Here is a 27,958-nt window from a genome sequence, read left to right as displayed (position 1 = left end):
ACATGAGTTTGTGGCTGTGTCTGTGGCAGTACACTTAAAGGCATGCCTGAAGGTGGACACGAAGATTGGCTTCCTTGCCTTCCCGTCCACTTAATCTAAATCTTCAACCACCAGGTGTAAGCCTGGATAATATGACAAACAAACATGAGTTTTGCTTTCACATTTTTTTTCAAGGTTGACAAAGCACTCTAGCCATTTTGTGGCAACTTGACAGTTATCTAATTTCAGTGAGTTAGCTCTGCAGGGTACAACTGCATCCCATATTGTATGATACGAGGGCAGTGGTATTCATACCATACTAACACAGCCTGTGAGTTGGTTGCATATATGCCGTACATATATTTTCGAAAGCTTTTGTCATAATATATGTATTGTACCCCTCTAGCATATTAGTGGCACATCATATCAATAAATATGGCGGTAACGTTAAAGTTGAATCAGCTGTTGAGAATATCCACACATGTTTTGCGACGTGGTGTTTATTCAGGTCCAAAATCAACTCCAGATTACACAATGACATGTACGTACATTTCTACATTTTTTGGTCTATGTGTTCATATTTTGATGCTCTTTCACAATTCGCCCTGTTGGTCAACTTGATGATGACATCATCATTCGTCTCACACGTTGGAATGGACTATTATAAAGAAGGAAGTACGAGGTGGAAATGCACTGAAAAACACCTGAAGGAAATTGTCTCCAATTTATTCATTTAGTATAGCTTTGGTAGAGAGGTACTTTTTAAAAACCATAGACAGACAATCGATAACAACTTAATAACATTGAATTGCATAATTCAAAATTAATACAGAAATGAAATAGATACATAATTTCGAACGTTTTCGGCAAAACTTTCTGCCCTCTTCAGGAAAATATCTTAATTCATCTAAACAAAACAATTATTCGTGAAATGTTAATAATAAATGACTGAAATTCAATAAAATTTTAATTGAATTTTATTGAATTTCAGTCATTTATTATTAACATTTCACGAATAATTGTTTTGTTTAGATGAATTAAGATATTTTCCTGAAGAGGGCAGAAAGTTTTGCCGAAAACGTTCGAAATTATGTATCTATTTCATTTCTGTATTAATTTTGAATTATGCAATTCAATGTTATTAAGTTGTTATCGATTGTCTGTCTATGATTTATTCATTTGTTGTTCAATTTCAGCAAATTTGCTATCGTTGGAAAGCACAAGCATAGATCTAACCAACTAAGTTAATACCAAGTGCCAAAATAGTACTAGCTCCATCTGGTGGCCGCCTAAATTTGACCAAACTTAAACCATTATCAAAAGTTTACTTTAAATGATAAAAATATTAAACGGCAGCCAATTAAAAGAACATGTTACAGTGTACTGTGTTACTAACCCTAAACCCTAACTCAGTGCATTTCCACCTTGTACTTCCTCCTTTATAATAGTCCATTCCAACGTGTGTGACGAATGATGACGTCATCATCCAGTTGACCAACAGGGCGAATTGTGAAAAAGCACCCATATTTTTATATCTTTTTACATGGCTAGAAAACTATATTACATCATAAGAATGGACTACTTTATAAGACTAAAACATTTGTTTAATATTAGAGTGGTTGTTTTTAAAACATAGGTGTATACTGTATAACATTAGCAAATTTTATTGTGGGGTTATGGACATTATTTTATCTGGGCAGATAATATGAAGACTTGTTGACATAGTTTACAGTAAGATTTTATCTTACTCTAAATAGCCGGTTTGTCATTATAATATAGTATGGATTCTTCTTCTAAGTTATGCTTTTGTGATTGATTGATTGAATCTTTATCCTCATACTGGGAAAGCTTCTTTGGGAGCTTAATCTTGGCAGTTTTACATAATTGTAGAGACTTTGAAGCACTGACACAGGCCTAGTCACCGAAATTGACAGAGTGAAGTTTCCGATTGTTAAAGTGTTGTTGCCAGGGAATTATTCCATCCATTGGATGTCGTTGAGTGGAGAGCAGTCCTTAAAATGCGTTGCACAAGCGCACACCCTGAGAGTCAAAAATCTTGCCGCCGCTTAATCTTGAAGCTTTTTTGTTCACCAAGCCACAGGAAGCAAGTCTTTTAGGCGCTGACAGTTAGGCGCTGGTCTAATAGGCGCGCACACTGTGGCGTCTGGATATTTAGGTGCGGAGCTCTGTGGCGCCCGGTCATTTAGGTGCTATTCCTAGTAAAGTCTGTAGATTGTATCAGCTTGGCAGCTTGCCAGAAAATTATATCATGGCTTCAGTGAGTGAAGCTGCTAAAACCGACAATGCTTTTCACACAAAATGTTACATTGAACAGAAAAATATATTGTTGTTTTATTGATTTATTATTGTTTTATTTGTTGTTAGTCCAGGTTTGCATTGGTGAAAGCTTTATCAATAAATTATTGAAGCTTCCGAACATTATTGAGTTCATTTTTAGTTAACTTTTTCGCGACCACGGACGTATAGGCTACACACGTCTTGGGATTTTTGCCATGATGACCAAGGAAGTATCCCTACGTCCAAGGTTAAAAGGTAGCCTATTTCAAGCAAAAAAATAATGTAAATGATGGCAGATCCATAGTCTTTGCCTGTCCTTTTTTGGCTAATTAAAAAAAATATTTTGGCGGTGCAGTTATCAGATGAGGACTTCTTAAAGATGGGGACACAGTGGATTTTTTTCTTTTACTCATTGGAATTGGCAGTCAAAACTGGCTAGGCAACCCCTTACTTTGGAATTTCTCGATCAAAAAGACTGTAGGCTAAATTACGTAAACTTTTTGCTTAAAATTTTTCAAATTTCTCCATAATCATTCTGCTGTACCTCCTAAAGCATTGCTCGCAGAAACGAAGTAAATTTTTTCTCATGTGCAGAATTGTTTTGGCATTCGATTAAACTACATATATTTTCATATTATTGTATCATGCTTGGGTAGTAAAAATTATAATGAAGTACACTTTTCTGCCAATTTTTAATTTTTTTAGAAATTAGAAAAAATACCTTTTGGAAAGTTGCTAGTTGTACATAGAATGTTTTAAATTTTATTGCAAAGCTTTGCATTTTCGGATAGCTGAAGATGTATGCTTTCATTTGATGTCAAGATTGTGCGTCTACGTCGATCACATGACATGTTTTTACCGCGTAAATACAACAGATTTGTGTGAAAAATGTCTGGTAATTTAGATTAAATATAAATTACTTCTGTTCGGGATGGATTGGCTATGTGACGAGAACGCGTAAGACGCTCTACTACTGTTCACGTGAATACATTTCTACAGGGCATATAGGCTACACCTTGGCTACAAGTTGCAAGCATAATGGTGAGACTTTGCTCGTTATTAAACCTAGTCCGGGTTTTGACGGAAAACTAAGTTACTCTTCACTCAAGCCTACCGCCCGCTTGAGTACAGCCTACGGTACATTTTTTACTGATGTTTAGTTATTATTTGACCTAACTAAAACTGAACTCAATCTCATACATTTTCGGAAACTTGAATAATTTATTGATAAAGCTTTCGCCGGCGCAAACCTGGACTAACAACAAATAAATGCTGAACACGCGCATTAAAAAAACAACATATTTTTCTGTTCAATATAACATTTTATGTGAAAATCATTGCCGGTTTAAGCAGCTTCACTCACGGAAGCCATAACATATTTTTCTGTTCAATATAACATTTTGTGTGAAAAGCATTTCCGGTTCAAGCAGCTTCACCCATATATTTTTCTGTGTAATATAACATTTTGTGTGAAAAAGCATTGCCAGTTTAAGCAACTTCACTCACTGAAGCCATCACCAACAACGCACACGCATTAACAAAACAATATATTTTCCTGTTCAACATAATATTTTGTGTGAAAAGCATTGCCCTACGCCCCTACCTGCCAAGCTGATACAATCTACAGACTTTACTAGGAATAGCACCTAAATGAACGGGCGCCACAGTGCTCCGCACCTAAATATCCAGACGCCACTGTGTGCGCGCCTATTAGACCATCGCCTAACTGTCAGTGCCTAAAAGACGTGGACCCAAGCCACATGCTAACCAACTGAGCTATCGGGCCTATATGTTGAATTGATAAGAATTTTCGACATCAAAGTATTGGTTACTTTATGCCTTTTTCTATCTAGTTGCATTAGTGGCACACCTAAAGTGTATTCATACAACATTTGAACTATTCTCAAAGTTGAATTGCAGGTAATGATGATGATCAAAGTTGGGAAGCAAAAAAACTGCGTAACATCCGCCGACGAGTAATTGACATTGGTCAGTCATGTTTATTTTTTATAATAATAATAATGATGGTATTGCATGCACAGTAGTGCTTTTCACCTTCATGATAACTTATAGTGTATACCAAAAATAGTAAAAAAAAAAATTTAAAAGAATTTAATGCTATGTTTATTTAATATTTGTGATTGAACCACTTATAGACAGATGACGTATCTATACGAGATTGGCAGCATTGTTATGTTGTGCACTAGGGAAAACACCGAACTAAAAAAAGCATTCAAAAGCAAAATTACAGTAAAAATAAAATTTTCTCTGAAATTAATCCTGTTTAGCAGGCTAAGTGAGATAAAAAGAAAATTGTTTGCAAGTGGTTAATAAAAAACTGGTATGCTGCCTTCAACATTGATTAAATTTTCATACCTTTTTATATATATAATAGTTTTAATTGTTTCTGAGCACCATCATTACAGCGATAGTAAAGGAAAAACCTGACTTCGCGATTTTCCACGTTCTTTGTGTTTAACATGCTACCATAAAACGATTTTCAATAAAATTTTGCCCGATTGCGGTCTGATCAGCATTCCGCGCCCGCTTTTGTCAGAGCTTTCAAAACGACAATAGGCGTGAGCAGCGAAGCATGCGACTGTACAGTCTACATCACCATAGGTGAGCAATCAGTTGATCGCGCAATGGTTGTTACTGCGGGCGATTTAACTGTAGGCTATATATGTACATCAAAACAGCAGATTTCAACATCAAAACAACAGACAGTTTGCTCAAAACATCAGATCTGATGTTCGTGTTAACGTGGCTTTTGTTATTGCTGTCTATAGTGACGTATTCTCGAGCAGTGTTTGCACTTTTTGGTCATTTTAAATAAAAATAAATGAAACATTGAACTTTGGGCCTTGCCAGTGCCATTGAAAACAATTTTTTTTCGGTAATTCTTTTTGAAATGTATTCTTGAATGTTCAGTTATGCATTTTAATGCCTAATTCCCGTTTGAAAATTTTATTTACTATGCCTTTAAGCCTTACTGCATCTATGATCTCTGATCATCATAATATTTATTATAGGCTACACCGCTACAGTGTAGCCTGAGCTCATGAAAATTAAAAAAAAGATAGTGTCTTTTTTTGAGTTGCATTTACATTGAAACATTGCTTACATTCTTTTTGGTTGTGTAGGGCTGTCAGAGCTTATAAGACTGTACAGTGTACACTGTACAGTGTACACTTATGACTATGAGCCAGTAAACTCTTGTTAGGTTTTCAAACAAAATATCTCTGTAAGCAAGACTTTTTTGCTATAGTAAATTTAAAATTGCAACATTGCAATCGTTTCCATTCCAAAGGTGGTATATAATTTGCTTTAACAGCCAAAAAATCCATTTTTTAAACAATTTTGAACGAAATGAAGCACTACTATTATTTGTATGTTTAATGAGTCTCCTACAACTCAGCAGTTGTGAATTCAGCACATTGCAGTTGAGCAAAAGACAACCACTTCAGAAGAAAAACTCCAACAACTAGTTACAACAATTAAAGAGCCGAAAATTTGGCATGGCTATTAACACTAAAAGGACTGAAAGCATGATCGTTACCAAGAAAACAAACTGTGCTCTAACTTGCTATATATATCGATTTCAAACAAACCAATTAAACAAGCCAACTCTTAAATACCTTGGATTGTTCGTTACGATTTACGAATGATGGTAAATGCAGAAGAGAGACTAAAACAAAAGTTGCTCAAGCGAAACAGGCTTTCCAACGCACTGCATGTATTCTTTGAAACAAAAATTTACAATTCACAACAAGGAAGCGTGTGTTAATGTGGTATGTCTTTCCTATTTTTTTGAATGGATGTGAGTTCCGGACGATAAGCAAAGAAACACAGAAATATTCAAACGCCACTGAAATGTGGCTCTTTTGAGAAATGCAACAAATATCATATATCAGCCAGAAAAGGAATAAAGACGTACTAACTCAAACCAATCAAACCAGAACCCTCTTGAAAAACATCATGAAGCAACAAACAAGTTTTTTTGGCCATATTATGAGAAAGGAACAATTAGAACACACTGCTTTTTGTGGAACAATCAAAGGAAAATAGGCTCGTGGAAAACAGTGCCTCATCTTTTCTCAATAACCTCAAAAAGCAAGTAAAAACTGATCAAGCCGATACTTGGCATGTAGCAAGTCAGCTAATGCAGTTTAATAAGCGATGACCAAGCAAGTCTGATGCTAGATGAAAATTTCATTTGCTGGGCAGTAGCTGAAATGTACTTGCTGAGTTGTCGCATGCTGAGTAGTCCCACTGCCATTTTTATTGTGATCAAACAGTATTTTGAGAACATCTGATTTCATGCTGTTTTTCTTCAAGGATTTTACAACTTTGTGTTATATATTTTCCAATAAAAGGTTTCTTTTTTGCTTTTTTAACTTGAGATTATGCAATTTTCAGGGGGAAGTTGGTTTTAGGATTGTAAACCTTTTTAAGCCCAGTAAGTTGGTCTACACTAGAGCGTTAAAGAGGAAATTATTATTAGATTAACTCCCGACTATTTAAGTAACTATGCATTGACATGGATGCAGAAACGTAACCAAGCGAGTGCTTGAGCTCAGAGACGAGCTGAAATTCTTTTTTGACCTTTAAATAAACTTGGAATTTGTTACATTGCTAAATGATGACAGATGGATTCCTTGCTTATTTGTTTGGTCCATTGAATAAACTAAATCTGAATATGCAAGAGAAAAACACCAATATACGGTATATATTGAATCGCCATCTCCGTTCAAAGCAGATTGCGCATCAACATTGGTTATCTGTATCTATGAACCATTGACATATTGATACCATGTGAATTTACAAGCTGTACTCTTCCATGCTGGCTCAAGGCAGGTTGGAGGAGAGTGATTGATTAATGTCACTGTTATTAGGAGATTGTCAAGGTACTAGAAGACTCTGCTGTCCTGGTCGAGGGGACTAAATTTTGTCTGGCCTCTACTTTTCGACCAGCCTGGTTTGAGTGGCCCTTCAAGAAGCAGATGCCAGTACCGCTCAGCATTTAAAGATACTTTGGAAGCTTTCACCAGCAAGCTTGATCATTGAAAGAGAAAAGTTAGAATAAACAATTGTTAGTTAGTCAATAAACAAAGTTAGAATTATCATCGGTGCTGGTTGTTGACAGCAAAGAACAAGTTCTTCCAGAGTTGGAATTTGGAAAAAGAATTGATTTTGCAACATCTCACAGCTTTATAACTAGAATTCATTCGATATTTTCCTGAAGTTTATGACGATGAGCTTGATTTAATACGAAATTTGTTCACATTGTTGACGGAAAACGTTCCGATAAATTGCAGGATGAATTTTTAGAACTCAAAACGGATTCTTGCACAAGAGACTTGTTCAGAGAAAAATCGATCACTGGATTTTGGCCATTAATGTGTAATTCCTACCTCAAAGTGGCAGAGAAAGCTATTCGAAGTATCCTTTCGTTTGCTTTCACTTATGTATGCAAATCAAGTTTTTTAACTCTTGGAAATGAAAACAAAACAGAGAAACAGATTAGACGTGGAGAATGATATTCGTTGTGCTCTTTCCAATACTTTTCCACAACATCCATGAGTTGTCGAAACAAACAATCACAAGCTTCACACAGACTGTTAAATGCATTGACTCTTATATTTTAAGTGTATTCTTTGAATAAAATACTTTTTAGCACCGTTCTTCATTAAGAAAATTATTTTAGTATGAAAAAGAATATTAGGCGTACAAGCTAAAAAGCTTATTAGGCTACTAGCGAAAATTTAGTTTATTTTCCAAGACTTAGATTACAATATTAATGTAAACGAGTTTTTAACAAACGAAATTTATAGGGGGGAATTTAGACTTGAATATTGACTAAAAGGGTCCACCGGTTAAAAAAGGTTGGGAATCACTGGCTTGGACAATGTTTGAACACTTCCATCGAATAAGATGTCCATTTTAGCCTCTTGAATTTTTGTTCAGTTATAAGTTATGTTTGGTGAGAAGGAATCTGAAAACTGTTCTGCATTGAATAGTTTGGAAAAGTCATTCCAAACTGCATGTTGCTTGCAATGGAAATGCAACCTTGCAATGTCTTAAACAGGAACAAGATTTTTTTAGTAGTTCTGTTGATGCAAATATTTTTGTGTAGGCAAAAACGTGAAATTTGAAGGCATTGAAAAGTTGGTTGACGAAGATGCGAGAAAAGTCGAGACATTGCCTCACATGATATTTACAGAAAATCCGGAGGAGTACTATGTAGAAGATGGTATTGTATTTTTTTTCAATTTTAAGTTCATAACCTAAATCTTTATGTGACATAACAAACGTAAGGTTAATGATAGCGATGTACGTATTGATGCCATTTGCTGGTAACAATGCGTAAACGCAATGCATCAGGAGTAGCATCGCCTATAAGCGAGTAGTTTTTACTGCAGGGTTTCTGTGGAGTTTTTGGCTATCTGACGTTGATAAGTCTTTTAGCCAATTTTAACACATTCGATGAATTGCTGGTTTTACTATCTCCAGAAAGATACAGCTTCTCGTTAATTCTGCTTTTTTCTCATTAGACAAGACTTTCTCCATCATTGGAAACGCTGTGAAAAAAGACAGAAAACACTCGAACAAATCATCCAACCTCGACCCCGACTTTGCTAGGTTTGTATTGCTTGCCTTTTTTCCAGCCTTCCAAATTAATATGTTTAATTGTTTATCTTTTATGATTCGAGCAGTAAGAAGATGCCATGTCGAGCTGTTGGTCAAAACTTATGCATTATGTGTTCAAGATCAGTAGTAGTAGAGTGGTTTGGTGTGCACATCTCATACTGTATACAGTGTCTTTGGCGCTTCAACTATTGTTTAAAAATGCCAACACATGCGTGCACTTCTCCATATCCGCCACTGATTTTGGTTGCTGTGCAATCTTTGACGAGGTGATCTGCATCTTGGATGCTGGATTTGCAGTGGGGGCATCCAGGGCTGCTGAAACTGCACCATCTATGTTAGTGAGATCAAGATAGTTTTAGACAAAGCAATTTTTTATATATCTGACATATAATAATAACACAGATGTAATATGATCAGTTAATATGTTCCTTTATAGATCAGAAGTTCAAGAAATTTTGAAAAAACTTACTGGCAATGACCTTGACAAAGTATATCGGAAAGTTCAAGCCGTTTACTCAGAAATGCCAAGAATTCGTCTCTTAACCACTGAAGAACTGCAACAGGTAAGCACATTGGTCAGACGACAGATAAGTTAATAAGCGAAGCACAGCATCAAGAAGATGCATTGCAAACTCAGCTAACGACTCTATTCAGCATTCACGTATTAAATTAGTGGCATAATTTTATCGAAGGAGTATGATGCGGCAGCCAAGGAAGCTGAAGAACTGCTGGCTTTGCCTCCTGTTATGACTGTGAGGGACGAGATTGATGAAACAATGGCCATGGACGAAGTTCTCGATGGTTACGAGCACTGCAATGTGGTCTTCACCGACATAAGTGAAAACTTGAAAAATAACGTAAGTTTTTTGGGACGTTTGAGGCTTTCGTAGTTTCCCATTTCCTCGAATTTATGGTAAATACAAAGGTTACAAGTTATTTGTTTCTTTTGTTTATATAGATGTATAGATGTTATTCTTAAAAAACAGTGTCCTATGATAAAGTATCGAGATTGCCTCTCGAAAACTTTCTCCTTTTCAGGATCGGTTTATCGTGGTCAGAGAGCCGAATGGGAAGCTGCGCAAAGCGGGTTGGGATGAACGGGACAGGATGCTTCAAACCTACTTCACCAAGCCAGGAAGGACTATAGTCAAACCCTTCCTATTTGATGACTTGTCCGTAAGTTGAGCTTGATGGCTGAAAACACAAGATGAATGTTGTTCGAAAGATAGGATTGGTTTTAGGAGCAATAGGGTTGAAAATTTTTGGTTGGTCTTTTTAAATGTTTGACCAATCTTATGTTAAAAATCTTCAAATGGTTAGTCAATACTCAAGTACCAAGCCCAAAACGTAGAAAATAAATTTATATTGCAAACGTTTCAAATAACGTTATTATGTTTTCGCAACCGCAATAAATTGAAGTTTATCAGTACCTACCAGTGACTTTTTTCATTCAATCTATTGCACTGAAGAAAACAATTTAGTTCTCGAAACGTTCACTGGCATAGTGTCTATATTTTGGCCTCTCGGTTTTTACAAAGGTCGATTTTGTTTTGACTTTTTCCACGTTTAGAAGCGCTTCCTGCCCCGGAATTGCATTCTCTGTTATTGTTTAAAATTATTTTTTTATTTCTGGAGATAATTTACTGGAGTTTTGGTCCTAAGATTGCAGATAAAAGAGTTAACTTTTGCAAACTCTTGAGGCATAAACTAGAGTGTAAAGCTCCGCACCATTGGCCTAAGTCCTTGCGTTTTGCACAACCGTTTATTCTCCTAATGTCATTTATTAGGAATCGATTTCTTGCGGCAATGACGTGTTCAGCTTGTTCAGGTTCAAATAAAATAGTGTTGTTGTGAATTTCTTACGAGATTAACGCAATTCTTTAAAAATCGCTTGAAAACCTCAAATGACAGAAAACAGTCTTGACTCATACGAAAAATACCCGACATACTGTCAATATTTCTGTGTCGCTTTATCGCTTTGGAAGAGTTGTTGCACGATTTTTGCCGTTGGTTGTAGGTTGCGCTTTCGAACAATTTCCATGAAAATGTCTTGGAGCAAATTCTCGTTCAATTTGAACCTGACTCGGCAGAATTCATCAAACTAACAAATGAAGTTTATGATCACATCAACAAAAACAAGCTCTTCGATTTGCTAAGGTAAGTAAGCCAAGTTTAGTGCTGGTTGAGTGCACCAAAACTTGAAATGTAATTGATGTAATAAGCAGTCTGAATTTTCTACTGATTCAAATCAATTTAGATGAAATAGAATCAGCTAGCGAAAACCGTTCTTTTTCATTTATCCGCAGACGTCGAATCAGTGCCGGTCTTTGGGGTGTGCAAACCGTGCGATCACACAGGGTCCGCAAATTAGGAGGGCCGTAATTTACTCAGAAAATGCAGTAATTTTTGTCATTTCCAAAGGAAAATTTCCTTTATTTCCAGCTTTATTTTCGAAAAATGCCAAAGAAAACATGATCTTATCCTTTTGCTATGCCACCGGACAGCACCATTTTACAGTAATATTCATACCCAAATTTTTGTTGAACATGCTCTCAGAATGCGCCAAATTCAAAGTAATTTTATGGGGAGACCCCCCGCCGCTGGGTGCCGTCAGGCTTCGCCCCCCGGCCGTCAAAACCCCCTTCCCTTTTAAAATACCTAGCTACGGTACTGAATTGGATCATTGTCATTGGGGCCCGCAAAGCATATTCCGCACGGGGCCCGAAATACCCTAAGACTGGCACTGCATTGAATCACCACAAAAAAAAGCTAAATTAGCTGACTGTGGTTTCACCCACTAGATCAGGTCCACAATCAATGCTTTTCATTGCAGTCATTAAAGTTTTTAACTAAAGCTTTAAAGGATAACCAAGGGTGGTATTCAATCAAGTTAGCAACCGGTTTGGTTTGACTAAAATTAGCCACATCTGGCAACTCTGCGTACGGTGATTATATTAGGTCCACTCGGAAAAAGTTAGCCACACACCGGCTTTGCAAACTTTTTTATTTGAAGAAAGTGGTTCGCGCGAACCGGCCGAATCCCACCACTGATAACCAACAATCACCTATTTACTGTACCCACTGTAGTGGCTATTAATACTACTGTATTAATTCTCCAATCCAGATCAACTCGATTCTTCGGCGGATTATCCTTCTACCTGGCCAAGCACGCGACCATCGACAACCTTCTTGTGTTTTTCATTGAAAATAATCTGTAAGTCTCCAAAGCAATCCAGTCTGTTAAATCTTGACAAAGAACGCAGCATAATATGCAACGTTTATCCAGGGAGTTGAAGCTTTAATGAACTTTTCGATTGAACGTAGCATTGCGCCGCGATAAACTATGTTTGGCTGATAGACCGAGTTTAAGCCTATACTTTATTTAAAAGAAGTGTAGTTTTTTCCTTGTGTACTTTTATTAAACTTCTTTTAAAGCTTTAAACACAGTTAAAACTTAGTAGCGTTTGACTCCAAACAAAATTCTCAACATTTTTATACATTTTTGAGAACCTTCATTGACCTTCAGAACCTTCATTGTATATCATACGGGTTAGTGCAGGACTGCAGGTGTGTAAAATTTCAGATAAATGTGAGGAGGTCATTGCGTATCTATTAACAATTAACCCGCATTTGTCCAATTTTTTAAATCATGAACAGACGAACTGCGTCACTGACGTATTGGAGACGTCAAGAATGCGTAACCGACGTGGCCTTGACGCCGTGTCTTGAAGCTGTGCGTCATCAAACCTAGCTGAAGCCAATGGGCGTCAAACCTTTCAAGCTTTATGACTTACAGGGCCACAGAGGCGGAAGATCTGGTGACTTTATTTGCATTAATCAATCCCAGTAAGAAAACAGCTGAACGGTTGCAGTCTGACATGACGAGTCGTGATAAAATTCAGGTGATCATACAAATTGTATATATTTAGCATATACCCAAACTGTCAGGCACCTGCTTGCGTGGACAATCGCCACATCTCAAGCACTAATGATGAAACAAATGAATGATAATGCTCATCAGTACGCAATGAAGATGTTTGAAATCCGCTACAAATTTTGCGTGTTTCTCTCAACAAACAAAATTTATTTTATTTATTTGTATTTGCATCAGACTCAAGATGGTTCATATGCTCAGCATATATGGTTCATAGATGTACAATTGTACATGCTCAGCAGTTCTTTTCAAATTTGTTGTTTATTTAAGTCATCGCTATATCTTTTTTCTTCGATGCAAAAGGTTACGGTCTACCACCCAAAGGTAAATTCGTTTATCTATAACCCAATTATGCCTCTTAAGGGCACGGTGAGACCAAAGGCTGTCAAAATACCGATGCTAAAGAAAAGAGACAAAATGTTTGTGTTATACCTCTTCTAAACAACATTTATTTCTTCCTTCCATGCCAGCGGAACCGAAATTAAATTGGATGTCGCCTTACGTTAAACGTCATTCTTATTTCTTTTTCAGATCTACTTTACAAACGATGCCGAAGATAAAAGATCTATTAACAATGCTTTAGATAACTTCGATTTGTTAAAAAAATCTTCGACTGCGTGATACCAAAGTCACTTGAGTGCTCTTCAACTTGTTACTTTTCGTAATTCTCCTGGAGTGTGTAGTTTCTAACGGGCCGAGTTCTTCCTACCACGTGAACGGAAAACCAATGCTGCTATGTGAACGGAAAACCAATTGGAATTCACACAACTGCTTGGCTCATCTCAGCACCGTTTTGTACATGGATTTATAAGACAATTATAGGCTAACCTGACATATCTATTTGAAACTACTATAAAACATATGGTAGCCTACAGTATTAGCAATGATTCTCTGTCGTAACCAATGTGAGAAGGTTCGTTTGGCCGAAAATTTGCAGTGTTGCCAATTGTATACATTGTTGAATGAATTTTTGTCAAATTTTTATGCAAAATTGGTCAAAAATGATCGAAAAGTGTGTTGATTGCTCTCCTGAAGCTGAGCGAATATTTTTCACATTGGAAAATTGAGAGTAGTCTAAGGTTAGCGTCTGAGGCAGGTGTAAATTAATAACTTTTAGAAAATTACACCTGTTTGTGCTCAGAAGCGTTAAAGAAAATTTTTATCATGACTTCATTTTTGACGGATGCTGTAATTTATAATATTTTGTAGATTAGACCTGTCATTTGTTTTCAAACAGGCCTGCATATACCCCTTGGGTTTCGTGAGCAACATTTAATTTGATGTGTAGGCTACCCGCAGCGTAAAAAGCGCAGACTATATAAGTTATAAATAAAGCACTGAGCTGAATACGTAAATTTTTAAGGCTTTGTTATACAGGTCATCGTTTATTGTTATCAGCGCAGCCGTTTTGTCAAAATAGCCAGTGATTGAAAATGGCTGGCAACGCAAAAATGAAATAAAATTACGCAGCTGGTTGAATGAAAAGCAGTTGTACCACCAAATGTTGTTACGTGGGAACTTCAGCTGTTAATTCTGCAATATTGGAGAGAAATTTCCTCAAACATCGCAAAAATTTTTATGGCAAATAGGCTACACGTTTTGAAAATCAAAAGTTACTGCACAATGCACATGGTAGGCATTCCTTATGGCAGTTTAATGGAAAAGTCGGTACAAAGTCATCAGCCCAACCTCTGCACAGTAGCCTATTTTATGACCGAGATGTCACTTTCCAAAAGATACCATAAAAAATCCCCTATGTTGAAACTTCGGAAGAACAATGCAAAAACGCAAATGCTAGCTAAATTAAGTCATCGGCTGACTTGGCGCAGAGAGTTAGGGCGATGGGAGTCGTTTCATTGATGTGGGTTTGATTCCCACCATTGCTATTGCTCTTTTTTCTTCTGTAATTACCAAACAAAGTAATAATCAACTCTCTGGCTGAATGGACGGACAACGTAACATCTGATTGGTTCGTGGTTGAATTGGATATCTTCATGTTAAAGTGCCTACCCTACTGATCAGCGCGACTCTGATTGGTCAAATTTCGAAGTAGGGAATTTCTTTGTGGTACCTTTTGGAAAGTTGCGACTGGGATTGCCTTCCAGTGCTGTGTCAGGAGGAGGGCACCATCTCAGAGGGCCCACAGATAACAGATTTTTATGTTTCGGTACCAACATGTTTACTGTAGCCTACTGTTTTAAACATTCATTTTGATTGAAGTGTGGTTCGGTCAATGTTTTTTCGTAACTTGTTTGGTGCAGAGTCACTGGTAACTTAGTAAACTATTGATTTGAATGGAGCGGTCATGTGTTGGTAATGTTAGCAAGACTGATGTTACAGTGTTGTGTTAGTGCTTTTAGCATGCATGTTCTTTGCTTTCAGTATTTTCGATCAGTGGTTGTCAAATCAATGGTCATTTGGCTCTTTATTTAATGTTTGTGGTTCGGTACAATGTTAAAACTAAACTATAGCTAGTTTTAAAATGCTTGTTCTTTGCTTTGAGTTTTTTTAGTAGGTGATTCTCTAATATTCTTTTTTATCAGTGGTGTTTGAGGGGGTGTGATTGTTAGTCATTTCCTTTATTTGTCATTTCCTTTGTTTTTCCAGTCAACGGTCTTACGGCTCTTCATTCAATGTTTTTAGTTTGGTAGAATATCAGTAGTTAGTTTTGAAATGTGTGGTTGTTGCTTTCAGTTTGTCTAGTAGGCTATTCTCTAGTACCGGTATTCTTTTCATTTGGGGGTGTTGTTGTTATTCAATGTTTTTTCAATCAATGGTCTTTCAGCTCTCATTCAATGTTTGTAGTTCGATACAATGCTAGTAGTTAGTTAGACCTAGCATGCATGTTCTTTGCTTTCAGTAGGCAATTCTCAACGCATTTCAGGACTGCTCTCCATTCAGCGGTAGGCTACCTAGTACCTAGTGAATGGAACAATTTCCCGGCAACAAGACTTCAACAATCGGAAAACTTCACTCTGCAATCTCGGTAATCGGCCCTGCGTCAAGAGCCTCTACAAGTATGCGAAACTGCCAGGAATAACCTATCAAGGCTTTGTCAGTCCGAGGATAAAGATTCAAAAACCAACCAACCTCTAGTATTGTTTTCGATGGCGTTAGAAGTCATGTTTTTTTGTAAATTGTTTGGTGCAGAGTCACTTGTAGCAAACTACGGTACTGATTTAAATGGAATGACTGTGTGTAAGTAGTGTTAGCAAGCACAGATGGGCGGTGTTGGTAAGTGGAATCGGTAGCGCAGTGCTAATTGCTGTTCCCCTGTAACTTAGTATTTGGCAGTCAGGTAGGCCTAGGTTTATTTGTACATGAGCTTACAATGGAGTGGTTTAAACCTACCAGGCAAAACATAATAACCACTTGGTAAAAGTGTTGAAATGTTCTTATTGTTAAAGCCAATTTTTGTTGCACCCCTAAAGTGTTTTGCGCCGTTATGCATACGTACTAGGCTCAGTGGCGCCGGCAGGGGGGGGGCAGGCGGGGCAGCTGCCCCCCCAATGTTTTGGGCATCATCTTTTTAATTTTTTTTTTATTAATACATTTTAATATATTTTTTTTAATATTTGGATCTCAACCTCAAGTAAGTCAACTCAAGTTGCAAGGGGGGGGGTAAAAGCTCTCTCTTTAAAAAAAGTATGGAAAACCTTGATGACTAAATTGTACAGTAGATTAAAAGATTTTCTACAGAAGCAAAGATATAGACTTTTTAAAGTTTTAACTAACGTCACATTGATGTAGAAAAATAACAACCTGTTAAAATTTTGATCCCTCACACTCCCATGACTTCTTCCGCGCGCATTTTGGCATTGGTTGCTTGCAGTGATTCTTTCACTTAAACAAAACGTTTTGTTTCAGCAGTTTTGCGTTGTTCGATTCTTAAGTTGTAAAGGAGACTCAATTTCTCCAATATTTATCATTTATGTTTCTTCTTTAATCTCAGCAGAGTATAAAACTTGTAAAAGTTTTTCATCCATACGACGTCATGAATGAAATTATATCTCAAATCAGCGTAATGACGTGACATCATCTAAACATTTTACCGAATAATAAATTAACAAATTCGATCGTAAAAAGTGGTTTGGTTGTGGTAAATATTACGTTATGAAAAAAATGTGATAAGGTTGGAAGACATTACGTCATGTATTTTCAATACAAATATGAAGTTTAAAATTTATTCTTTTGTTTATAGTCGTAATCCACCTTCGAAGCGGTACTACAAAGAACAATTTTCGATAAGGGGGGCATCAAGAATAAGTCGACATGACTTTTAACCCTTAGAAGATTGGGCTCCTGAAGTCTTGCTTAGTTTGGGGGGGGGCTGTCAATTCTTCTTATGCTTTAGGAGTGATATCTCTGTTATTTTGGCATGGTTTCAAAATTTGGGATTCACTTTGTAAAATTATTCACGCTGAGCATATCCGAAAATTAAAACTATGTGAATTTTAGAACTGCTCATATACGTTGAAATGTTGAGGTCACTTATGAGTGTAGTTTGTAGCGTGAGTTTACACATTATTTTTTGGTAGAGTAATGAAGAACGTGCATAGTAATGTTGTGATTAATTTTTTTTACATTATTTTACATACAGCCAATGCCCTTCACGCTGTAAAACAGTTAGGATTAACGAGACATGGGCCAAATTAATTAGGCTACTTTCATCCAGCTGGTGGGAAAATGTTTCACAATAGAATATGAAATATTTCAGAGGATGTGCTGAGAAATGCCTTATATCTTTCAATTTATAACCTTTATTCGCTCAAAATTTCAGTTCAATAGAGGTGAATAAAAGTTAGGAAAAGTCAAGAAATCTCGTAGTCGCAGCCTCAGTGGTTTTAGAGATACAACTGTTGATACAAAAAAGTTGAATTGACACCCCCCCCCCCCCAACCTTCAAAGGGTTTGCATTGAGTCAACAGATCTATGCCTGGTTTACGTCAGCTCTGGGGATCAGTGAAATATAAGGTTGTCATCTTCAGTGCAACAAGACCATTGATTGATTGGTTTAGTGAGGATTCGTAGTCCCATTGCTTTCATTTTGAGTGATCATACTGATTTTCAATTTATTCCTACAAGACGTTACGTAATGAAAAAATATATAACTAAGGTTGGAAAACATTACGTCATGTCTTTTCAATTCAAAATGAAGTTTAAAATTTATTCTTTTGTTCATAGTCGTAATCCTCCTTCAAAGCGGTATTACAAAGAACAATTTTCGATAAGGGGGGCATCAAGAATATGTCGACATGACTTTTAAGGTTTACGTCAGCTCCGGAGATCAGTAAAATATAAGGTTCTCATTATCGTGATTGTAAGCCGCGGGAAATTTTTTCTCTAAAAAACAGATTCCCGAGAAGTTAAACATTTTTTCCAGCCCTGGTAGAAAACAAGAGAAATTAAATAATATGCCACTGTCTTGCATGTCTTGCACCAGTGGCGTAGCCAAGGGAAGGGGATTCGGGGGTTTCAACCTTTCAAATTGAATTTACGGATGTTAATACATTGTTTACAAGAAAAGTTGTAGCCTATGATGTAGTTTCTCGTCAAACTGTGCAAGGATGCAAGCCATCTGCAACTGCTGAGATCGCTTGTTCGATCTAGATTAACATCTAAACACTAGCTATTCGTTATACAAAACTTGAATATATCAGAAATAGCCTAAAGTAACTTCATTGTCTCAAAGTTTTTTGTTTGACACTCATCAAGATGTATGACCTCTATGACGTTACATTTTCTAAACTTTGGGTTGACTTCAGAGCATAAAAGTTAGTGACTTACCGGAATAAGATCGTTTTTTGAATCAACCAAGGAGAAAATTGACCTAATAAAACTGTAATAATCTCTCAAAAAAAAGCAATCAAGCTATGTCTCTAAAACAAAGTTTGCCTAATTTTAAACGAAACTGCATTAAAAGAGCGAGTTTTGCCAGTACCAAACATTGAAATATCTCAGTCTGGAATTAGCAACAAGAAAACATAGAGACTTAGCTTTATTTTCGAAAAATGCCGAAGAAAACATGATCTTATCCTTTTGCTATGCCACCGGACAGCACCATTTTACAGAAATATTCATACTCACAATTTTGTTGAAAATGCTCTCAGAATGCACTAAACTGAAAGTAATTTTTCAAAATTTTCTGGGGGAGGCCCCCCAGACCCCCCGCCGCTAAGTGTCGCCTTCGGCAAACACGCCATCGGGCTTCGCCCGCCGGCTGTCAACACCCCCCCTTTCAAAACTTTTGACTATGCTACTGTCTTGCACTGTCAATATTTTGCCCCCCCAATGTTGAAGGTCTGGCGGCGCCACTGACTAGGCTACTAGAGAGCAGCCAGTCTTTGGTTTCATCATCCATGACGCGCAGACCTTCCACTCCGTTAGGTGGCTTCAAGATGGTACAGTCATTGATGATGTGGTCTGCGGTCTGTTCCTCGGCACCACATTCACAGGAGGAGGAAGAGGCCATTCTTCATTGGTGCATGGTTGAGCGGAAAAGCCCGACGCCTGTACGGAGACAGTTGAGGCGCACCCATGCCTGTCTTTGCAGTGTCAGGCTGATAAGGCGTGTCGGCGTCGGAGATGAACGAATAGTGTCTGGTGGTGCTTGACCTCCATTCAGAATTCCATTAATGGTCCACCCAAGTAGCCGCAAAGATGTCTTGTTCATCAGCTTCGCTGATCAGAAGTTGAGCGGCTGGCACGAATGGGTGTCTTGATTTCAGTCGACGGGGGAGCTCATTTGGGAGAGCAAAGCTCTTGTGGTGGAGAAGGTGGTTAGGCTTCAGTGCCCGTCGACTAAGGGACAGAGTGGCTTCTTCGCGACGAAGCTCAGCAGGTTGGATGCCAGCGAGAATGGGGAGATTGTCCAATGGTGTGGGATGCAGGCATCCGGTCACTGCGCAGGGCGCTGTTTATGGCAGTGTCGATGTTATGGCAGTGAGCACTGCGGCACCAAACAGGTGCACAGTACTCTGTTGAATAGTAGCCAAGGGCTAAGGCCGCTACATGCAAAGTGTCAGCCCTCGCTCCCCCAGATAGAGCCTGCCAAGCGCTTGAGTAGCGCAGCGCGGATGTCAGTTTCTTGCGCAGTGACACCAAATCGTGGCGGTATGTGAGCAATCTGTCCAGTGTCACCTCAAGATACTTTGGTTCGGGGCAGATGGACAGAGGTTTTCCATTGTTCTTCACATTTAGCTCACGATCAGCTTCCCGATTGTGTAGATGGAAAGCTGCTGCCGCAGTTTCGCTGAGTTTCAGTCGCCAGTTCTGGAGATAAGCTGAGAGAGTTTTCATGTCCTGGCTCAAGGTGTCTTCTAGATTTTCCCACGACTTTGTAGAGTGGAGAATTGCCAGGTCGTCCGCATAAGCGTATTTTGCGGAGACCGTGGTTGGCAGGTCGTGGGTGTAGATGCTGAAAAGAAGTGGAACCAGGACTAATCCCTGTTGGACGCCGTTTTTAAGACGTCTCAGTCAGGTGGTAAGAGTGAAGCTTCGATTCCTGACAAGTTCCATAATCATATGAACCATATGTTAGTCAGGAAGCAGGCGAAGCAGCTTGCAAGTAAGGCCGCGATGCCATACTGTGTGATAGGCAGTTGTGAGATCTAGAAAGACAGTGCCGGCCTTCTTTTTTGCCTCAAAGCAATCCTCGACGTCTTGTGTCAAGAGTGTGACCTGATCTACGGTGGATTTTCCGCGCCGAAACCCAGCTTGCTCTTACGGAAGGAGTGGGTCGATGATTGGGTTGACGCGGGCATAGATCAGTCTTTCGAGGATCTTGAAAGAAACACAGAGGAGGGATATCGGACGATAACTCTTTGGGTCCTATGGTGGCTTGTGAGGCTTAGGGATCGCAACTACTAAAGCTCTTCTCCAGATATTGGGATTGTGAAGTGGTGCAGGCAGGATGGGAGGAATCTACGTAACCAGGACTTTAGGGCATGGCCAGCATGGAGCACAAGCTCAGGGCAGGTTTTGTCCGGCCCTAGAGACTTGTGTGGTTTCACTAGGCGGAGGGCGGTGGCGAATTCCTCTGGAGTGAAATCTCCAGAGATTGTTTCTTCTTGTGATGTTTCCACTCGCAACAGGACAGATACTTCCTTGGCAACAAGGCGGGATGCCTTGCGGTCCTTTGTCTTGTAGACCTCGTTCTGCACTAGCTGGGAAGCGATGGCATTAGTGGAAACGGGGCACTGGCGAGGGGAGTAAGCCTCGTCTGCGTTGCATGTTTCAGGTGATGATAACTTTGCAGCACACTCATTGGTCAAGAGGCTGTATTGATTCTAATCGGATTTTTTGAAGTTCCATCGCTTCACCGGTGATTTCGGGACAGGAGCCACAAGTTTTGGAGCGATGATGAGGGATGGCCGATGTTGGGACCGCGGGATGTTGTATGACGATGTTTTACTCTGAGATAAAAATGCACACCAACTCAATCTCGGCATCAGTTGGAGATTGGTCGACAAAGGTCCACTTTAGACTCTCATACACATTACACAAATGTGGCAATGCCGTGCTTCCTGCTCAAGGTAGACCCGGCTAGCGTGTAGCTGGGAATAGCTAGCCTATCTGCAGAGGTGCAGTGGGTCTCTTAGAGGAGAATGACGAGCGCCCGGTTGGTATGGGAAACCTGCTCCACAACTTTGATCTTGCTTGCTGTGTAGCCTTCTATGTTGAGCTGCAGAATGGTGGGGCGTCTGAAATTGTTCATTGCCCCTTGCAGCTGTGCCGTCCAGGTGGAGGCTCTTGGTTGTCATGTTTCGTTTAGCATCTGCTTGGGTGCAAATATTACTCACAGGATGAGGCACGAGGAGTCACTTGTCGTCCATCCCGTATATTCCATAATAATATATTTAAAGATTATAACCAATTTACTGTAAATATTATTATTTATTTAAAGTTAAACTAACTAAGCTTTTTTTTAGTTTTTTAAGTAGCCTACGGTTTTAAAAACGATAAAAGTAGTCTATATAAGTTACTTTAAATATGGAAAACACAAAAAACGCTCTGTTGACTTTGTTCATAGGAAGTCTTTTAATTATTTCGGGTAAGCAGATATCTTCTAAAGTCCAAACTATAATAACGACTAGCAACACTTTTTCTAAACACCTTTTTTGGTAGTTAAGGTAACCCGGTTGGAAATCCCGTTCTTTTGAATCCCTGGATCAGATTAGCAACTTACAGGCTATTGGCGACTCGGATTTCTATCAAAGTTTGCAGATTAGCCTCTAGTCGAATTTGAAAACTTGCACATTGGCAACTTCTGCGTAGCCTATGTTTCATGCTTCATAGCAAGAGCCTCAAACCCAAAGGATTTTTGTTCGAAATTGAAATTTGCTTCTCAAAGTTAGGGACAGTTGCACCAAATATGTCATAACACTATATGACCCTCCAATCTTCCACCTTATTTTTGAGTGAGCAATCTCCTACTTCTATCATCCGTACTCAAAGTATTTCCAAGCTCAATTTAAAATTTTTTCTTAAATTCTTCGTCATGCTAGTTCAAATTTCATTGGTTTTAACTTCGTATTAAAAAAATGCGACGTTTTCTGGAGTTTATTAATTTCAAATTGACCTTGGTGCATTGTAACGTTTTTATTCTCAAATGGAAGAATATACAGTATTGTATAGTGAACGTAGTACAATCAACAACACTTTAAAACGAAAAATAAATTTAACAATAGCCTATTATTTTGTCAGGTTGGGCTTTGAACTGCTATCAGTGCGGGTCATCAGGGCAGCCAGGTTGCTTTCCTGAATCCAATACAACAACACCCATCAAGTGCCCGGATAACTCTAACTATTGCACTTACCAACAGCTTACTTACGGTATGACATTGAGAAGTTAGTGCAACGTTTTGTCGCTTTTACCTTTTTCTAGACCTCTGCTATGTTTGGCACATATTGTTTTTTCGTTGTGACAGTCAGAGAGTATGACTAATGCTGGTGGTCTTGTGGAGGTATTGCTCAAAAAAAATAAAATAAATAAAAATAGTTATTAAAAAATCCAACATATAACTTACGTTTTACGAAGCTACCTTACTTGTATAAGCTTTGAGCCACACACAGGCTCTGACCACCGTTGTGGACAAAATGGTAAAGCTTCTAACAGTGCATACAGGATTGCAGGTGAACTGTTATTGCCGGTAAATGATTCGATTCACCAGGTGCCACTGAATGGAGGTTTGTTTTTCTTTGGTGTGCTGTTGGTTAAACAACATTGGGTCCTTCACAGGACTTTTGAATCGCAATCAACTGCCGAGTTTTTGTAGAAGCCCTCCTTGCTGTCCGAACGCAATTCGTTCAGCCCACAATGGAGCGGATTTATCCTTCGATACCGAGAGAAGAGTGCTTAGCCGTTGCAAACGAGTGATTTGTAATATGTTTTGTTGAACAGGCAACGACGTATCAATCATCAGAAGAGCTTGTTCGGAATCAACGGCTGAAGGCTGCGACGAACTAAATCCTCCAAGCGGAACCTACAGATGTCAAACGAGATCTTGTCAAACAGGTATTAAACAAAGATATTTGATTAACACACTAAGACTAGAGGGGCAATAGATTTTTTCACAACTGAAAACAAACGAGCGCTGAGTAAAGGCAGCAGCATCATCTTATATATATAACTCTAGACAATGCACACCGTTTCGGCCTTCCGGCCTCCTCAGTGCACTGGTATGACCATGGAGATATATACTTCCATGTGACATTTTCCCATGTGTGGTACCTAAGTTCCAAAAATGGTACTACTGCCAATCTTGCCAAAGTGCTCAAACTGCAAGCAGTGAGCTTTGCACAATGCATACTATTGCATAGCAAGGTGCCTCCAATAAAGTGCTCAATCGGCGTAAGACAAGAGCGTCCATATATAAAAAGGTGATGCTAATAACAATAAATACTATTAATACTACAAAAAGTGCTCAACGCCAAGCAAAAAGCAAGCAGAGCAAATTACATCAAATATAGTTACTGTACTACTCTCTAAAACCTCTATAGCCTGTTTCACCCTAAAAGGGGGATTTGGTTTGGTTTTGAATCTTTATCCTCGGACTGACAAAGCCTTGATAGGTTATTCCTGGTAGTTTCGCATAGGGGAGAGAGGGGCTAAAAGTCACAAGGGTAAGTTGTCACAAGCCTGATTTTAGCGCACCCAATGTAGGAAACTACTTTCTGGCGTCATAAAAAGCGAGTACTACTTCCTTGGTTAGGCCTACACGTTGAGATCGGCCATGTTGTTTTAAGCAATAGAAGTGAACATAATCTAGACAATAACCTGTAGTGATTTTCTGCTTCTTGCGAAGACGAATTGCCCAAGGTAGGTATTTTGATATACCATAACTTAAACGTTTCTGAATATGTACAGAATCTTTTTGTTTCTGTTAGTAGCGACAAATGTCAGTAATATATGGATGAACTTATCGTTTAAAATGCTGAAACATGTTGACCAGAATTTGGAATTTTGAAACTAAAGATGCTTTGGGGTAAGAAGTTGTCATATTCTGTGACAACTTACCCCGAGGATCAATACTAATACTTCATTAATCATCTTGTTTCAATCAGAGTGCATTTCTGTAAATTCTGTTAGAATTAGGGTAAACCTACTGTATTACCGGTACCAATAATTCTTATTTTTTTCTTTAACATATAAAACCAGTACCTTAGCTTATATCTTTGCAGATGCGTAACCAACAAAGAAAAATTGAACGTGGGCGGTATTCGAAAGACGCGATGGAGGCTGCTGCAGAAGCGGTTGTGAATGGTGGCCTGAGAATCAGAAAATCTGCTAGCAACAATGATGTTAACTACAAAACCTTAAGTCGTTATATCCCAATCTATAAGGCTAACAACAACAGCCTGAAGGAAGTCCATGCTTGGTTATACTTCACACCGCCAAGTGTTGACCACAACTATGGAGGATAGTTTAGCAGAGTCCAGGAAAAGGAAGAAGGGAAAATACGAGATATACGCACAGACTCACCTGTTATGAAAAGGATGGCAGAAGAACAGCGAAAGAAAGGGGAAGAAAACAGCCGCTAAAAGAGTGATAAACTTTCAAAATAAGACCAAGACTCCAGCACCAGAATCATCAAGTGAGGACAATAAAAGCTTAGATGGAACAGCCTTGTGCGATGATACCACCGATGAAGACTCAGATGATGAAAGTTGTATCCAGACGCCACTTAGTCTTGATAACATAGATATTGACGACCATATTCTTGTGGAATTCGAAAGTGATCGGGCCACACAATATTACGTTGGGAGAGTTTTAGAAGTCACTGAAGATCAGATTAGATCAAACTTCATGCGGAAAAATGCCTTGATAAATTTGAAAACATGCCGTTTCATTTTCCTGAAAATTCTGATACTTACCTTCACCACTAAGTTTGTTTTTTTATGAGTGTTGTTGCCGGGGAAGTGCCGTTGCCAGGGAAAACCCAACAGTGATCCAATTTACATCCATGCCCAGTCCAACCACCCAAATAACATTAAGAGACAAATCCCAACTATGATTGTAAAGCGATTGTCCTCCACATCATTTGACCAGAATGAATTTGATAAGATCGCATCTGTTTATAATGATGCCCTTTTGAAAAGTGGTTTTACGGAGAAAGTTTGCTACAACCCTGCTAATAACTTGTGTACATCTAGGAAAAGGAGTCGAAAAATTTTATGGTGTAATCCTCCTTTCAGCTTGCAGTTGATAGCAACATTGGTAAGGAATTTTTCAGACTCATTTCCATCCACTTTCCGCCCCATCATAGATTGCATAAAATATTCAACCGTAATACTATTAAGCTGAGTTACAGTTGTACTCCGAATGTTGCAAGCATCATATTCACCCACAATAAATCAATATTGCAGGCTGATAATGAACCTTTTCAGCCTGGTTGCAATTGCAGAGTGAAGCCAGATTGTCCTTTGAATGGGCAATGCTTGCAGAAAGCCGTTGTGTACAAAGCCACCATTGATAACGGCCCGAAGGTTCTTAATTACATTAGTTGTTGTGAAACTACTTTTAAAAAACGTTTCTCCAACCATAAACGTTCCTTCATGGATAGGTCTAAACGAAACAGCACGGAACTATCTAAGGCAGTTTGGGACCTTAAGGACAGAGGTGTTGATCCCTATGTAATTCTGATGTTTTTTTTGCAGATTAAATTAAGGTTATAATATTTAATATCTTTTCAAGTAGGCTATTACCGATTTATTGCTTTTGCATGTTTTTCAGGACCTTGTGATGATCCTCTTTTTAGGTGATACAGGCTGTCAAGGGTTTAGATAGTAATACTTATATTTGATTTAATTCGCTCTGCTTTGTTTTTTGCTTGGCATTGAGCACTTTTTGTAGTATTAATAGTCTTCATTGTTTATATATATATAATAAGTCTATACAATACATAATATAATATATTTATGTTGGCAAAATCTTTATCTTCATTATAGCCTTATTTCCGATTTTTGCCACGTTTTTCACATAAGTTACGGAGACGTACTGTAGTGCAACTAACATAACGAGTTACAAGGATATCCCTGAAGGTGCTACAGTTAGTGTCTTAAACTGTGGAAAACGTTTTCCAAAAAAAGATTATGTAACAACGGCATTGATTGGGTCAGCCAAGTCTTAATTATTAGCCTAACTCATCAAATCTTTAGAACTACTTTCTTGGTAACAATAAAGTACTGCAGGTAAAGCCGGCCAAAGACAAGTTTTTTCGTTGTTGATATTTTTATTTTTTTAGACGGATGCAACAGCTCAACAGGAATCAAAGCTAACATCGTTGTTTCGATTCTGCTGCTTTTTATTGCCTTTGTGTTTCAAGCATAAAGAAAAGATTAGAGTTCAGCTTGTAGACTATGATTAAAAAATCGTTTTGATTTTAATAAAACAAGTCAAGTATTTGTAGACCGTTACGCTTAATATTGGTAAAAAAATGTAGTGTACTGCAGCAATGTAGGCTACTGCGGCTATCAGTGCCAATAAAATACAAGTCGCCCAGTCAAGACATAAAAAGTAAATGTAATTTTATTTTGCAAGTTTATTGAAAATTTTCAGTGCATTTAAAAATGTTATAAAAATGTTATATATAGTATGCCATGCAAACATTTTAAAAATTTATATGCACGGATTTAAAAAACGCATTTCTTAAATCTTATTTTTACTTTTTTTCTGAAAGTTCAATGTACTTGGAAGTGAAAAGTTTCTGTTTGGTGTTGAAGTGTTGTTTTTTGAGTTTTATTTTTACCCGTGAAGTGTCGCTAGAAAGCTGGCTGCTTAAATGCAAACCTTGACAACTCACCCATCTCCAAATGCAATTTTCGTGCTTATCAATTGAGCTATCAGGTCATAAGCTCATGCACATTGAAAGTTTTGTTGCAGAAACTTCTCAATCACTTCAAAGCTTTAGTTTAGAGAACCATCCATATAAGTAACTATCTATGCATCAAATTGTTTTCATGTACTTGTGGTGACTAAAACATTCCTGCTGATTGAAAGCTTCAAAAACTCTTGTATTCATATTGCTAGCAAGCTGCTGTAATGCTGTTTGTACATACTTTTTTGTGTAAGATGACAGGATATTATTATTATTTAACACTGGCTTAAACAGAGAATTGAATGGTCTACAATAAAACATGACAGATTTCGAAAACGTTACAAAACTTACAACTTGTAAATATTTTTGAAATTTTTAATTGAACAATGTTTTTGGCATTATCTGTCATCAATAAAGTGCTATTGACGTTTCATTAATGTAGACTGTAGAGGAATACTAAAGATTTCATGTTTTGTTGGTTCAACGTACTTTCCTCCAAGTAAACTAGAGAACTTACTTGCCCAGTGATTTCTAACGTAAAGCAGCTTTTCGTACATTTTTATTTTAGAACGAGAAACTTGAGCTTGCAAAAAGTTAATTAATGGTTTTCTGCATTTTTAGACGACGCTTGTGAGAGATTGCAGATACAATATTGACAACAACCATTTTAATGCATCGTAGCCTATGTGAAAGTTCAGAGTTTAAAATAATGCGTGATTTTATCTAAACATAGGCTAACGCATTTGATAAGATAACCTGGTAAGTTGCAGCGCATCTA

General features: G+C 38.0%; 2 protein-coding genes across 3 annotated transcripts; both read left to right on the top strand.

Annotated features, from left to right (window-relative positions):
• The first annotated feature begins 389 nt into the window (after window positions 1-389).
• On the top strand, window positions 390-14,353 carry LOC145767142 (small ribosomal subunit protein mS22-like). The gene is made up of 11 exons (XM_082578906.1): window positions 390-520; window positions 4,198-4,266; window positions 8,414-8,530; window positions 8,832-8,919; window positions 9,365-9,491; window positions 9,621-9,785; window positions 9,967-10,104; window positions 10,946-11,085; window positions 12,053-12,142; window positions 12,725-12,830; window positions 13,394-14,353. The coding sequence occupies exons 1-11, from the start codon at window positions 415-417 to the stop codon at window positions 13,481-13,483; spliced, it is 1,236 nt and encodes a 411-aa protein (XP_082435032.1). The 5' UTR covers window positions 390-414; the 3' UTR covers window positions 13,484-14,353.
• Window positions 14,354-16,010: 1,657 nt separating this feature from the next.
• Window positions 16,011-27,947, top strand: LOC145766455 (U-scoloptoxin(05)-Er3a-like). 2 transcript variants are annotated; one of them, XM_082578170.1, is made up of 4 exons: window positions 16,011-16,096; window positions 22,568-22,696; window positions 23,265-23,378; window positions 26,608-27,947. In XM_082578170.1, the coding sequence occupies exons 1-4, from the start codon at window positions 16,084-16,086 to the stop codon at window positions 26,691-26,693; spliced, it is 342 nt and encodes a 113-aa protein (XP_082434296.1). In that variant the 5' UTR covers window positions 16,011-16,083; the 3' UTR covers window positions 26,694-27,947. The 2 variants fall into 2 exon arrangements, with proteins under 2 accessions (XP_082434296.1, XP_082434295.1); XM_082578169.1 differs by lacking the exon at window positions 16,011-16,096 and adding an exon at window positions 21,791-21,914.
• The last annotated feature ends 11 nt before the right edge of the window (window positions 27,948-27,958 follow it).

Source organism: Aplidium turbinatum, chromosome 3, assembly GCF_918807975.1.
Source record: "Aplidium turbinatum chromosome 3, kaAplTurb1.1, whole genome shotgun sequence".
Lineage (NCBI taxonomy): Eukaryota > Metazoa > Chordata > Ascidiacea > Aplousobranchia > Polyclinidae > Aplidium > Aplidium turbinatum.
This window is presented reverse-complemented; position numbering and strand designations above follow the sequence as displayed.

Excerpts from the sequence above, each read along its gene's own strand:
- LOC145766455 (XM_082578169.1), top strand. The coding sequence starts at position 21,854 with ATGGAAAACACAAAAAACGCTCTGTTGACTTTGTTCATAGGAAGTCTT. Across the intron at positions 22,697-23,264 it reads TTACCAACAGCTTACTTACG|GCAACGACGTATCAATCATC; the intron begins GTATGACATTGA and ends TTTGTTGAACAG. Across the intron at positions 23,379-26,607 it reads AACGAGATCTTGTCAAACAG|ACGGATGCAACAGCTCAACA; the intron begins GTATTAAACAAA and ends TTATTTTTTTAG.
- LOC145767142 (XM_082578906.1), top strand. The coding sequence starts at position 415 with ATGGCGGTAACGTTAAAGTTGAATCAGCTGTTGAGAATATCCACACAT. Across the intron at positions 9,492-9,620 it reads CCACTGAAGAACTGCAACAG|GAGTATGATGCGGCAGCCAA; the intron begins GTAAGCACATTG and ends ATTTTATCGAAG. Across the intron at positions 12,831-13,393 it reads CGAGTCGTGATAAAATTCAG|ATCTACTTTACAAACGATGC; the intron begins GTGATCATACAA and ends TTTCTTTTTCAG.